We start from the raw sequence: 14,973 nt of genomic DNA on the forward strand, positions 1-14,973 counted from the left end.
AACACTTGTGTTGAATGCTTGTAGTACAGCAGTAGTCATTTAAAATATAGCTCAAACGTCATGCCCTCAAATTTCCTATGTTATTCCAAATCTTTGATCATTACAATCCCAAATGGAGCTTTTGGTCAGCTCAAGTTTGCCTCTGCCCTGTTTGAGTTAGCAGAGATGTTTCGAACAAGCCAGAAGTTTAATAATACATATGCTGCTCCTGTGTACAATATAAGCATTGCTGCTTGCTATCAAATCTGAAAAGAAAATGCCTTAATGAGAGCCAGGTCATTTCCAAAATGATACAGCAATGTTTTTCTAAGATGCCTTAATTTCTGGGGTAGTATCAAACAAGTAGTTTGATATATGGAACTGATGTACATGCTGGCTGAGGGAGCCATCAGTGGAACTTGCTTAAACTTTAAGGGCTTATCAGCATGTTGTTCTTTTAAAATGTATTGAGTTTTGACCTCAACTTTAGCTATACTGGTTTATTTAATTTGCTTTGTAACATGGCTGTGAAAAACTGGTCGTTCTTTAAAAACTGGCTCCTTAATTCATTTCTTTAAAGTATTTTGTAAGATTTGTATAAAATAATGTCTTTAAATTATATTTTATATTTCATAAATATTTTTATGAAACTATTTTAGAAGATAAAGGACAGAAATTGTAAGGACCTAATAGAAGTAGAAGAAATCAAAAAGAAGTGGCAAGAATACACAGAAGAACTACACACAAAAAAGTTCTTAATGACCCAGATAACTATGACGGTGTGATCACTCACCTAGAGCGAGACATCCTGGAGTGCAAAGTCAAGTGGGCCTTGGGAAGCATTACTATGAACAAAGCTGGTGGAAGTGATGGAATTCCAGCTGAGCTATTTAAAATCATAAAAGATGATGATGTTAAAGTGCTGCACTCAATATGTCAGCAAATTTGGGAAAATCAGCAGTGGCCACAGGACTGGAAAAAAAGTCAGTTTTCATTCCAGTGAAATGGAAGGAAATCTGACAAACCTAGACAGTGTATTATAAAGCAAAGACATCACTTTGCCAACAAAGGTCCATCTAGTCAAACCTATGGTCTTTTCCAGAAGTCATGTATGGATTAAGAGTTGGACCATAAAGAAGTCTGAGCGCTGAAGAATTGATGCCTTTGAGTTGTGGTGTTGGAGAAGACTCTTGAGAGTCCCTTGGACAGCAAGGAGATCCAACCAGTCCATCCTAAGGGAGATCAGTTCTGAATATTCACTGGAAGGACTGATGCTGAAGCTCCACTACTTTGGCCACCTGATCAAAGAGCCGACTCACTGAAAATGACCCTGATGCTGGAAAAGATTGAAGGCAAAAGGAGAAGGGGAAACAGATGAGTGGATGAGATAGCATCACCAGCTCAATGGACATGAGTTTGAGCAAGCCCTGGGAGATAGTGAAGGACAGGGAAGCCTGGCATGCTGCAGTCTATGGGGTTGCAAAGAGTCAGTCAGACGCTGCTTTGCGACTGAACAGGAACAATTTTATAAGCTATAGTTGATATTTTTATAAAATCAAATATTATATTATAATTAAGACATTTTATCCTACAACCCTGTTTTGGGAATAACTGTAAGTTTACAGAAATGTTGCGAAGATGATACAGAGTTCCCATACACCTTCACCGAGTTTCTTCTTATGTTGACATCTTACATTGCCATGATGGATTTATCAAAACTAAAAAAAAAAAAAACCTGACATTATCCATTACTATTATTAACTACACTCTGCTATTTATTTGGATTTCACCAGTTTTTCCACAAATGTCCTTTTTCTGTTCCAGGATCCAGCCCAGGGTACCACATTGTGTCATCTAATCTCCTTAGTCTTCTGACTTGCAACAGTTTCCAAGTTTTCCTTTTTCCCATGACCTTGGCAGTCTCAAGTAGTACTTGCCAGAAATTTTGTAGAATATTCATCACTTCTTAACAAAAATGTTTAACCTCTGGGATTTTTGAACGAAAGCCCTGGTAGACTTAGTAATAGTTTGTACCACCAATTTTCCACTCATATATCAGTTTCAGCCTGGTGATTATTTCTTTTTAAATTTTTCTTTTATTTTTTTATTCATTTATTTTTTTATTGGAGAAGCCTGGTGATTGTTACTTTATCTTCTTATCAGTTATAGAAGCACTTTAGGATTAAAAATTGATTTATGATTAATATTTATATGGTTTAATTTTGTTTAATATTGGCTTCAACTGTGTATGCATTTTACATTCTCAGTGTTGTCAGCTTGTTCAGTTTAAACCTCACAGGAAGTTTGTGTTTTATCTATTGTTTATCAGATTCGAGATGGACAAACAAACTGTTACGTGCTGAAGAATAAAGATTTAGAACAAGCTTTTAAAGGAGTTATTTACTTGGAGATGGACCTCATATATAATCCGGTAAGTCTAACTAGACTACCTCCCAACTTCTTTGTACCAAAAGTAAAAGGTGGCCAACCTGAAGAGAGTCAAATCACTATAAAATGTTTCAGAATTTTTACAGCTACAGAGAAAATAGTGTTTTGAAACTTAGCCAAAAAAAAATCAGTGCTGGACAGTCTCATATTAATCCTTTTGGCCCAATAGAATTGATGGTGTGTAATTCTCAATAAATTAATGTTAAAAAAAAACAAAACAACAAGAAATAAGAGGAAAATTAGGTTCTTGGCTTTATTACCTTTAACCTTCTTCCATTGATGATTGAACAGAGATGTTTTCAAGCCTCTATGTTATTTAACTATTATAGTAGATGCTCTACAATCATACATTATCAGGACAAATAGTTAATGGAAAGCATCAGTAAAAGGAGGATTTTTTAAAATGCATCTTGCACTTTTAGCATAAGATAAAATACATGAATATATATTCCCTACCAGTCTTTAGGTGCAGGCCTGAAACCTTTTTCCCAATAGCATAGACTTAATATTTTTAGTTCTACAGTGTATTCCTTGCATACATACACCTATAACATCTTTAAATACTAATTTCAGTTTCTTGAAAGTAGAAATATTCTTTAAAGACACAGAACAGTCTGAATGTGGAATCCCTCTAGGTTATTTTTCCATAAAATCATCACCTCAGTAGCAGTATCTTTGTAGTAACTGACCTTTCTCAACACTTTCCAGAACAACATTGATTTCAAGTCTTTTGATCTGTATTAGTGCTTCCCTGGTGGCTCAGCAGTAAAGAATCTGCCTGCAACGCAGGAGACCTGGGTTCAATCCCTGGGTCGGAAAGATCCCCTGGAGAAGGAAATGGCAACCCACTCCAGTATTCTTGCCTGGAGAATTCCGTGGACAGAGGAGCCTGGTGGGCTACAGTCCATGTTGTCTCAAAAGAGTTGGACACAACTGAGCAACTAATACTTGTATAATATATCAATAATCTCTATGATAATTAAAATATAGAATTACAGTATTGGACAAAATTGGCATAAATAGGTTTACAAATTAGTGCATTTGGTTCTGATGGGTATACAGTTCAACTGTTGGGAGCAAAAATTCCTAGGCGTGCGAGAATGTGGCTTACTTAGCTGTGAGCATTCATTTGTCATGGTATCAGCAGCAGGTTCTAGAAGGGGAAGGGACAGCACAGGTTAGATAGTGGGGTCCATGAATATAGGATAGGGGTACCTTCACAGTAATTAGAAGAATGGCTGCCATTTATTACTCACCTACAATGTCCCAGGCTCTGATACTCTTTCATTCCCAGAAGAAGCCTGGTCCATAGCGATCATGAATGTCATCTCATGATAAGCAAATAGAATCAAAGAGGAGAAATGATTGCTAATAAATGAGTGAGTTAGGATCCAGATGCAGGTCTTCCCGACTCTTCTCCCTGATGCTACACTACTGATTCTTTGCCTTGTTTAAGAGATTATTCATAAAATCAGTAGCAGGGAAGTTTTATTCCTGGAAATGTTAGCACTCTGGGCACAGGCTCCAGTATGTGGGTCTGCTGTTACTTCCTCTTCTTCCCCATTGAACATTTCCCTTCAAGGAGAACCTCTGGTGCATGTTAGATCACCCTGCATCTCCTGTTTTCTTCTGGCAAGGACTTGTATATAGAATATGCATACATGTGAAACTGGAGTTTTAGGCGGGAAACAGCCTTAAATCCAAAACTGTTAGTTCAATAATGTTCTAATTGTCCATCTGATATAGAAGAAAAGGACTTGAATTTTATTTTTGAGGTTTTTCCCTTAGTATAGTCATTTGGACAAACCACAAAATCTCTCTGACCCTCAGTTTATTCCCTAAAAACAGGACTAAGATGACTCACGTACTTATTTTTCTGGATCATTGAGAGGAAATGAGATTCTCTATGGGAAAAAAATGTTTTTATAAGCCGGAAACTGATTTCCACATTGCAAGGTGTTACTGACAAAGGGATAGTGCAAAACCATGATTTGAAGGGAAGTTTGACTCTTTAGAAACTTTAGTTGGAGGACTTGGTGAGTCAATCTCTGCAGTGGCTTAAAAAAGTCTCTTCAATTTGCAGCGTGGGAAGAGCCCCCACAAGTCTCCAGTCTGACCTCGTCTCATCACTCATGACAGTGATGTTCATGAAGTGAGACCCAGAAGCCCTTGCAGAGCACCAGGGCACCCCTAAGTCTCTGCTCCCCACCCCTACCCAGGCCCTTAGGGTCAGAAGGTGTTGGTTTCTAGGACTTCTCAGTCATTTGAGAGAGAGTGAAATCCATCTCAATGCTTCTGTTTTTAACCCTGATGTTTCTTTCTAGATCAAAGCAAGTATTCGGACCTTTACTCCCAGAGAAAAGCGGTTTGTTGAAGATGGCCGCAAGCTGTCCAAAAAGGTAGGTCAGGGCAGTAACCTGGCTTGTTGGTACACTCAGCACCAGCACCTGGAGTACTTACTGCTCATGACTTGGTCTCCCCTCCCCTCCCTCTCCATTCCTCCTCCCTCTCTCCACCTTCGCCCCCATCATCTCCCCTTTCCTCCCTAGATGAGGACTTGGGTTGGGTTCAGTAAAGAAGGGAAAGACTGAGAACATATCTGTTGGATGATGCAGGGAGTGTCGGCCCTCCATGCATCCAGAACCGTTTTGTAAACAGGAATTCTGAGCACCAAGCCTCCATAAACCTCCGGAGTGTCCTGGGCCCGTCCGCCCTCCTTCCATCACAGCCATGCTCTTCTCCCTTCTTGCACATTTCAGAGGCATTTTGCTTCCGACGTCCGTCATACAGTTAAGCCGGTGACTCTTTCAAGATGTCCAGCCTCAGATTCACCCACAGCTGTTCCTCCCACTTCTGTTTTGCCTAAATTTGAGATGTATCAGCATTTTACCCCCGGTGGAATAAATCCTCACTCCCCCTGCCAGGGGCCCTTAATTCCTCTCTCATCAGCTCAACAGAAAGTGAAGATCAGGGCTGAGTAGAGGAAGTTCCACATTTTTCTTACCACGACCTTTCCAGTTCTTTTCAGAGCCCCTCCCTGTTCTGGTCCAGCGCAGTTCAGGATTTCACTCTGTACTTATTGTCCCTCTGCAGTTGTGTAACAGCGTGTCCCCTTTTTAAAGTGTTTATGACTTCCACCACTTCCTGTGGGGTGAGCAGCTGGGGATTACATAAAGCAAGTTAAATATAAAGGCAGCTTACCATCCTTTGGTTTCCCATGAACTTCTGGACACACCCGGGAAAGGCCTTAATCTGCTTCTGAAAGGAGCATCCGAATGTTTTGGTCTGCCACAACATTTGAGTGTAATATTTATTTTGTGTAATCGGAGTCAGTGGCTTTATTATTGTTATTATTATTGCCTTTTGCCCTGTTTACTTGAAAAATTAAAACCTGAATTGAGGTAGGTGGCATTGCTGTTTTTGCAAACAGATTGAAATGAATCTACCTACATCTGGGAGAAAAGACCTTGCCTGTGCCAAACAAGACCTTCACCTCGGTGTGGGATGGCTTTGGGAGGTGGGAGCACCAGGGGATTTGGGGCTGAGACCCTGGGATATATTAGGTTTCTCCCTCAGGGCCTCTCACCACTAAGTATCCCCAGATGGTTGCAAAGTTGAAACCTATAATTGTGACCCAGCTACTTAAAATCTCTTGGTATGTGCCAGGCACTGTTCTAAGCCCTTCAAGTGTCTCCACAACCTCCAAGGTTGGCACTCCTATGTCAACCTCGTTGAATAAGAGAGGTTAAGAAACTGGCCCAACGTCACACAGCAAAGAGGTGGGAGAGCTGGATTCCCTCCCCAGGAATTTACTTCACTGTGTTGCTTCTGTTGTTCATTCACTCAGTCATGTCCAACTCTTTGCGTCCCCATGGACTGCAGCACGCTAGGCTGTCCTGTCCTTCACTATCTCCCAGAGTTTGCTCAAACTCATGTTCATTGATCTGGTGATGCCTTCCAACCATCTCTTCCTCTGTCACCCCCTTCTCCTGCTCTCAGTCTTTCCCAGCATCAGGGTCTTCTCCAGTGAGTTGGCACTTCCCATGAGGTAGCCAAAGGATTGGAGCTTTATAGACTTTTTCTTCTAGATGTGATGAGCTAGAATATATGAGATTTCTACTAAAACTACCCAGTTCCTTCCAAACTAAAAACTGAACAGCACAAGTCCTCACTCTATTCTATCTTTCTTAAACACACACACACAAATTCACACACATCACATGCCTGATGGCTGTATTTTTTACCAGCTCAGTTTTGTGTTGAACATTATTGAAACAGCCTGTTCTCCTTTATGGCACCCCACTCCAGTACTCTTGCCTGGAACACCCCATGGACAGAGGAGCCTGGTAGGCTGCAGTCCACGGGGTCCCAAAGAGTCGGACACGACTGAGCGACTGCACTTTCACTTTTTACTTTCATGCATTGGAGAAGGAAATGGCAACCCACTCCAGTGTTCTTGCCTGGAGAATCCCAGGGACGGGGGAGCCTGGTGGGCTGCTGTCTATGGGGTCACACAGAGTCGGACACGACTGAAGCGACTTAGCAGCAGCAGCAGCAGCAGTTCTCCTTTAAAGGAGCTATAAAATGCAATGGATTCTCTTTTCCTCCCTGAATGGTCATATTTTAAAAATGAATTCTAGAAAAATTTTAGGACTCTTCTTTATTGTTTTGTTAATTATTGGCTATACAGAATATAATTCAAATGACCAAGCCGTCTGGTCTAAAGAGAATAATTGAAGTGTGTAAATCTCATTCCCTGTTTTCCATTTTTTTTTAATTAGATCTTATCCAGAGATGTAGACCGAGTGAAGAGACTCACCATGGCTATATGGAATACAATACAGTTCCTTAAAAGCTGCTTCCAGTGGGAATCCACGCTGAGAAGTACAGTAGCATTCGTGGTAAGGTTCCTTTTTTTTTATTAAAAAAAAAATTCAGATTATTTACTCTGAGTCCCAAATCCAAAGGCAGGTGGGTTTTATTGTACTTAGATGAAACAGAATGGTGCACATTCAGCAAAGCTGAAGTTTATACCAGTAAGGAAACTTAAACAATAAAGGATATACAGCCACCTTCTTACAATATATTATGTAGGAGACATAGGAGACTATGTAGGAGGTTTCTTTCTAAGACCATCCTTATCAAATTTATCCTTGGAAATCCCTTAACTTACCCAACTCATGATTTAGTCACTCAGTCGTGTCCAACTCTTGCAACTCCATGGACTGTAGCCCTCCAGGCTCCTCTATCCATGGGATTGTCCCAGGCAAGAATATTGGAGTGGGTGACCAACCGAGGGATCAAACCTGGGTCTCCTGCACTGCAGGCAGATTCTTTACCCACTGAGCCACCCAACTCATACTCATATACTATCTCTTGATAGGCTTCCCTGGTAACTCGGTAAAGAATCCACTTGCAATGCAGGACACCCTTGTTCAATTCCTGGGTTGGGAAGATCTGCTGGAGAAGGGATAGGCTATCCACTCTAGTATTCTTGGGCTTTCCTTGTGGCTCAGCTGGTAAAGAATCCGTCTGTAATGCAGGAGACCTGGGTTCGATCCCTAGGTTGGGAAGATCCCCTGGAGAAGGGACAGGCTACTCACTATAGTATTCTGGCCTGGAGAATTCCATGGACTGTGACAATGAGTCGAGCGTGACTCTGAATGTTTCTGGGGCCATTTGTTTAATCACTACATGGGTCTGTTTCTCTCCTTCTGTGCCCGTAAGTGCTTGTGTTTTTTGAAAAATGGCAGATGAAAAATCACATGACTAAATGAAGACTGCCTTGCTGTAATTTATGTTTTAAGTAAATCATTGACAGACTTTGGTATGAAAAACATATGTTCATATCAAACCTCTTGAGTCATAACTGATTACTACAAGTTGACTCAACAGCACTGAGGAGAACCATGATGTCTGTGAAATACACTTTTATAATACCATCGGCCCTTCCTTATGAGTGTGCTAAAATCACAGAATCTCAGACCTGCACGTGATCTTCAAACCACCTGGGTCAACCTCCGAGAGTCCCAGAATCTAGTAGGGACTTGAGAGTTATTAATAGCACAGCGTCCTCACTTTGCATCTTGGGGCATCCTCCCTTGTCTGTAAAGGAGCTTGTCGTTGATCAGATTGGTAGCATCCGGCGTGGGAGGAGGAAGAAAAGAAAACAGGCGCTCAGCTGCTCTTCTTGCGCCTTCTGTATTGTGCCAGTGGTACCCAACCTTTTTGATACCAAGGACTGGTTTCATGGAAGACGGTTTTTCTGTGGACCAGGGGTGGATGGTGAGGGGATGTTCCAGGATGATTCAAGTTTATCACATTTATTGTACGGTTTATTTCTCTTATTACAGCAGCTCCACCTCAGGTCATCAGGCATTAGATCCCAGATGTTGGGGACCCCTGTGTGATGTAATTAACTCCTGTCCCCTGTACAGGTCCCAGTGTGACCTAATGCCTGTGTAAGCAGTTGAGTCACGATCGTGGCTCTTCTGTCCCCTGCGTCCTATCATTAGGCTCATTCCTACCCACCAGGCATATCTGCATGAAAAAAAACAGTCAGTCCCAGAGGTCAGTGGGTTCAAAGTCACTTCCACTTTTATTACGTAAGCAGTGTACTGGCTCCGCAAGAGGCCTTTTCTCAGCCATTGGGACTCATTCTATTTTGTCCTTAGTTAATGCTAGTTTTTCATTGGTTTGGGAGGCAGAAGTTCTGTGATGGCTGCAGCCTTGGCCTTTAACGTCCTTTTTCTTTGGTTTAAAGTTGCCCGACCAATTGGCCTTGGTTACACCCTGAAGAAGGGTTTCTTTAATCCCTATCTGACTTTGGGGGTCGATTCGCCCACTTTCCTTTCTCACGTTCCCCCTCAGCTGGTGGCTGCTCCTCTTCAGCCTCCCTGACTCTGTTTCCCACCTGAATTCTCTTTACAAACTTTCCAGGGAACGTTCTCTGTGATTCCGGGCAACAGTTACCACTTCTGGTGGCTTCTTGCACTCAGCACCCGGGCCGGCCGCTGGGAAGAGGAAAGGGTTTCCCCTTTCTGGAGCTTAGTTTCTGGCACTGGGATTTTTACAAAAACAAGAGATCTGTTGCACTGGATTATGTAGGGGATGACAGAAATGATTAATGGGCTGTCAGCGTGATCTGAAGAAAGATCACCACAAGTGAATACAAGTAAGTTGTTTCATGGAGGGGGCTGCTACCCGGGAAGTGAGCCTTGGCAGCGGGGCCGCTTCTGCAGTGCCTGCGACCTGAGTGAACCCTGCTTGCCGACATCACATTGCAGAGTCCCCTGCCAGCCTGGCTGCCAGGCTCAGGCTGGCACAAGGTCTTTGCACACCCCTCAGTCCCACGGAATGAAAGATACAGGGGTGCTCTTCTTGCTGGTTTGCCAAAATGTGATTTTGCAGGAATCCCTTGGGGGCATCCAGGACTGTGAGAGGCCCCACTGGCGGTGTGGAAAAGGGGATGTTTTCTGCTGGTCCTCACTGGAAAAATGCAGAGTCAATTACCAGTGATACATGCGTCCCCTCTCTCTCTCTGGGTTGTCTTGAGAGCTTCACTCAGATACACTTAATTTTCTGTTGTCCTTTGGAGTTCGACTTTTGAATGACTGTCTCACGTTGACCCTGACCAGCCATGGCAGATCTCAAGAGATACTGCAGATGTAGACGTGCGTATCTCCCTTCCCTAAGCTGCGGATGTGTGATTTCATTCAAGAATGTTTTTGTCGCTGCCATCATGATGGTCACTCCAAAACCATTTATGCTCCTCAACACGAGAACACCTAAAGAAAATGCATTATTAGGATAAAATATAAAATGTGTCGTAGCCTCCCTTATTTATTTTTTTAATAAGATTATGGGTAGCCGAGCCTTCCTATTTTTCGAAAGACATTTTGCTTTTGTGGCTCTTGCTTACAGACTTAACATCAGCTGCTTGTGGAGGACTGATGGGGAAAGCCACCCCCAGGGGGTGCCACTGGCCGTGTCCCTGACTCAGGAGGGCTCCCTTCAGGGTGGTTTTCTGCCGAATGTTGGGTCCCCTGGTGACCTGGGCCAGACAGGGAGGAGGGGAGACTGTAATGCTGAAGCCTGGCCTGCCTCCTCCCATCCCTTCTTGGGAATATCATATTTGTCTTGGCGGGTATGGTACAAACATTCTCCTACAGTCTGCTGAAGACAGACTTCTGCTCCTGGTCTTGATTCATCTGTGTGATGCCTTAATTCATGCTTCTTCCACTTGCCCTGATGTTACAGGGGCACAACAATTTTTGTGCCGTCTGAAGCAAGGTCTTTTTTTTTTTTAATTTAATTTTTAAAATTTTAATTGGAGGCTAATTACTTTACAATATTGTATTGGTTTTGCCATACATGGAGGGGGGTTCAGGATTGGGAACACATGTACACTCGTGGCGGATTCATGTTGATGTATGGCAAAATTTAATTTCTTAAAAAAAAATTATTCATTTATTTGGCCCTGTCGGATCTTAGTTGCAGCATTTGGGGTCTTCGCTGTGTCATGCAGAACCTTTCGAGGCAGCCCCTGAACTCTCCTCTTGTGTGCTCGGGCTTAGTTGCTCTGTGGCTTGTGGGATCTTAGTTCCTTGACCAGGGATCAAACCCACGTCCCCCATGTGGCAAGATGGATCCTCTACCACTTTGCCACCAGGGAAATCCCTGAAGCAAGGTCTTAAGGCGAGGATTTATTTAACAGTAGGACTGCATGTAGAAGCCTTTCTCTGATAGAAATTAGGATAAGTGCTGTTTGAGGGTTCATTGCCCAGATGTGAAAAGAACCGGGTTGGTTGAACCAGTCTCCACTGGGGCTTGTCCTTCCCCTAGAGGTGCAGCACTGCAAGCTAAGGGCAGAGCTCTAGGAATTTTTCTTCACTTCTGTTTTGTCAGATAACATAAAGCTGCATTACTAACATCATGTCTGTGTGTCTATTTTCAGCTGATAAAAAGCAGGAATGTTATAGGATCACGTTTAGGATATTCTGGCTGTTAACTTTAAGACATTATGAAAGCAAGCCATACATTTTCTAAGGAATCCTGTGGATGTGTATATGAATATATCATATCTTGTTGAAAGCGGGAGTTAAAGGAAAGCAGCGTGTTGAGATCTAGGTCCAGAATCACAGGAGAAAAAGAAAATCTAGGTCCATGTGGTATCCAGTCAGAAGTAGATGAACAAACATGAGGAAATGTATCTTTTTAGGCTGTCTAAGCATCAACCTACCCCACTGGGGATGAATCCCCTCTCCATGTAAGATGGGTGGTTCTATTCCCCATACTAAAAGAAGAAAGTTATCTTTAATTCCCTGACACCTGCTATGTGAATGTTGCTGTATACTGTTTAATTCATTGTTATTGTGAGAAGTTAATTGTGGACTTTTCCTTTAATTTTTCTTGAAGTATAGTTTTACAATGATTTACAATATTGTGTTAATTTCAGGTGTATATCAAAGTGATTCCGTTATATGTATATATGTCTATTCTTTTTCAGATTCTTTTCCCTTATAGGTTATTACAAGACACTGAGTATAGTTCCCTGTGCTGTACAGTAGGTCATTGAATGTGAACTTTTTTACAGCAGTCAAATTCTAAATCATACTTCTATAGGCTTGAGGGTTTTTTTGTTGTTGTTGTTGTTAGGATAATTAGGGGAAATCTTGCTCATTACTGCTTTTGAGTCTTTCTTCCTCCCCTAAGTTTTCTAGATTTTTTTTCTTACTATATTTTCTGAGCTTGACATGTTTTAAGTTAAATTGTTTTTCACTCAAAATTTCACAGTCTAGTTTCTCTAATTAAAAGACAAGTTCATATGAGGTGTCAGCTTATTGACAGAGGCCACATGTAGCTGAAATATCATGTCTAGAAGAAGCACATCTATATATTTCCATATGAATGGATTTTTAAAATATACATGGTGTTTTATATGCATGCTCATGATCATTCCCAGTCACGGGCTTTGAACTCTAGGGATAACTAATGGCTCATGTTGTTTCAGTATTTACTGCGTGTCAGGTACCGTCCTAAGCATGTCATAACTGTTCATTCGTTTAGTTCTTACAACAACCTGCCAGGTGTAGGCGCCAATTACAGTATTTCCCTCTTTTTACAGGTAAGAAAAATGAGCCCATGGAGGTTAAATGGAGGTTAAATAAAGTTTAATAATAACGGGACAGAGCTCATATGCTTTTAAGAGGCAGAGCTGAGATTTCAATTCAGATCATCAGAATTTAGAGCCCTTGCACTTAACCATTGGGCTACACTGCCTCTTATGTATGCCAAAGATGCAGTGATTGTAGTCTTTGTATTTCAAGGACCCTTGTATCCAGGATCCTTGTCCTTAGAGCCAAATACGTGAATTGTGGTCCTTGTATTTAGATAGATAGATAGATAGATAGATAGATAATGACTTTTCCCAGGTGGCGCTAGTGGTAAAGAACTCGCCTGCCAATGCAAGAGAGGTAAGAGGGCTGGGTTTGATCGATGAGTCAGGAGGATCCCCTGAAGAAGGGAATGGCAACCCACTCCAGTATTCTTGCCTGGAGAACCCCATGGACAGACAAGACTGGCGGGTTACAGTCCATAGTATTGCAAAAAGTCAGACTGAAGTGACTTAGCACCACACAGTCACATAGTAATTCCAGGAACAACCATATGAGTCACTTCCTATATGTATCTAGATATTATGAATGGGAATTAAGCCTATCCCAAGATGCTTTGGGAGAAAGAAAGCGTCAATATATGGGTAAGAATAATTCTCAGATATAGTCATTATATTCACAAGAGCTGGAATAAAAGAAGCGAAAGGTGGAAATGTCTGTAGCCTCTTTGGGGGACATCCCTGACTGTGGGAATCACATGCTTATGACATCCTTGGAATTCAGCTTCATGGTCTGGAAAACCTCAGTGCTTGGTTCTAGACTAAGCCCCCAATTGAGGACTGAGTTATCTTTTCCCGCTTTTGAAGGAAGCTCTTAGATGATGTAGAAAGATTTTTGAGGAGGGAGTGAAGAGTGAAAAGAACCGAAGGAAGGAACCATGGAAGAAATCTGTTCTTTTCAGATTTTCTTCAGGTATTTCAAGTTGTTCAGAATAAGGGCTAGGAGTCAAGAAGAGTGACTGTCTACATTAGTATATTATTACAGAATATCTTAAAGCCATAGCTTTCAGAGGCATTAGCCTGATTTTCTAGTGTGGGAGGGCCCATATTTCTAGTGTATATTCCCATGTCTAGTGCAAACGCATTATTTGATGATAGTTAAAAGGAATTGAATTTTTTTTAAAAAGATAATTTTGTATCTTGATATTGAACTTATACTGTTCAATCATTTGTCTGAGTTTTTGTTTTTCTCTTAGGTAATTGTATTTTACAAGCCCCAGTATTTGTCTATAAAAAGACCTAAGGTTGTATCATGGCATAAATACATTGATTTTTTCATATGACAGGAAATATTTGCTTGACAGTTGGCATCATCAGAAGATTATTTTAAATAGCAAAGATCTCCCAATGCTGTTAAAAAAAAAAGTTATACTTACATAGTTTTGTCTTTCCACCGATCTTTCAGGCACTTACCTCTTGTATCAGGGAGAGAAGTCTGTGGGGCATTTTTGATGGATTCCTTATTTATTAAATTTTTACTTGGATCTTTGATGTTAAAAAGCAATCTAAGTCTACCATATATCAATGGGTATCTTCATAAAGCTATGCTTTTAACATCTGTGACTTTTTTCCTGTATTTCTTGATTGTAAGAAACTGAAGAATTAATTCTTCAGAGTTGACAGGTCCTGCAATATGATATATAACTTAAAGCATCAATCAACACCCCCCCCCATGAGGTTAAAATACAGTTCTCCACTTTCAAACTGCTAGCTTCTACTTAACACATACAGAATTCTTAGCTTTTAGGGATCCTATAATTTTGAGAAGTGTGAAACGATTTCACGTTGAAACTGAAAAACAACAGCAACTGTAACAGAACAAACCTTTCCATCATGCATGAGTGTGTGTACACACACACACACACACACACACACACGGCACTGAAAAGCAGAGGGCATTTGGGAAGCAAAAAGTTATACTGCTGAATGTTTTCTGAGAACAGTTTGAAAAAACTTCATGAGACCTAGAGAAGTGCCCCTTCTGTCGCCCACAGGATTCAGATTGAATTTGCTTTGGTACAAATGACTACAATGGACGTTTGTTTTCAGATCGGCCTATTAAAATAGTGCTGGTCACACTGTCTAGCACAGGGAGCTCTGCTCAATGTTAGGTGGCAGCCTGGATGGGAAGGGAGTTTGGGGAGAATAGATGCATGTATGTGTATGGCCCAGTTGCTCTGCTGTGCACCCGAAGCTATCACAACCTTGTTAATCGACTATAAAAAAAAAAAAATTTCACAGTTACCATCACCATTTTGTCTTGGAAAAAAAAAAAATTAGGCATCTTAAATGCTACAAAAACATATACTTATATGCAAACATCTCTAGGTATGTTACATAGGATGCTTAAGATATGTGCCAGTTTATTATTT

The 14,973-nt window shown here is 41.3% G+C and overlaps 1 protein-coding gene across 7 annotated transcripts in view; it reads left to right on the forward strand.

The window, feature by feature from the left end:
- The window catches only part of MCTP2 (multiple C2 and transmembrane domain containing 2), a 261,080-nt gene that overhangs the window by 167,734 nt on the left and 78,373 nt on the right, over positions 1 to 14,973 (forward strand). For 6 of the 7 annotated variants that reach the window (XM_086365352.1, XM_086365345.1, XM_086365348.1 and 3 more), the window contains 3 exons: positions 2,309 to 2,410; positions 4,752 to 4,826; positions 7,209 to 7,328. In XM_086365352.1, coding sequence (XP_086221478.1) covers positions 2,309 to 2,410; positions 4,752 to 4,826; positions 7,209 to 7,328 — 297 coding nt within the window. Of the gene's footprint in view, positions 1 to 1,081; positions 1,804 to 2,308; positions 2,411 to 4,751; positions 4,827 to 7,208; positions 7,329 to 14,973 lie in introns of those variants that run through there. The other variant, XM_086365350.1, reaches the window with a different exon arrangement.

The sequence above is a fragment of the Bos grunniens genome, chromosome 21, assembly GCF_055505025.1.
Source record: "Bos grunniens cultivar Pamir isolate PY7600 chromosome 21, Bosgru_T2T1.0, whole genome shotgun sequence".
NCBI lineage: Eukaryota > Metazoa > Chordata > Mammalia > Artiodactyla > Bovidae > Bos > Bos grunniens.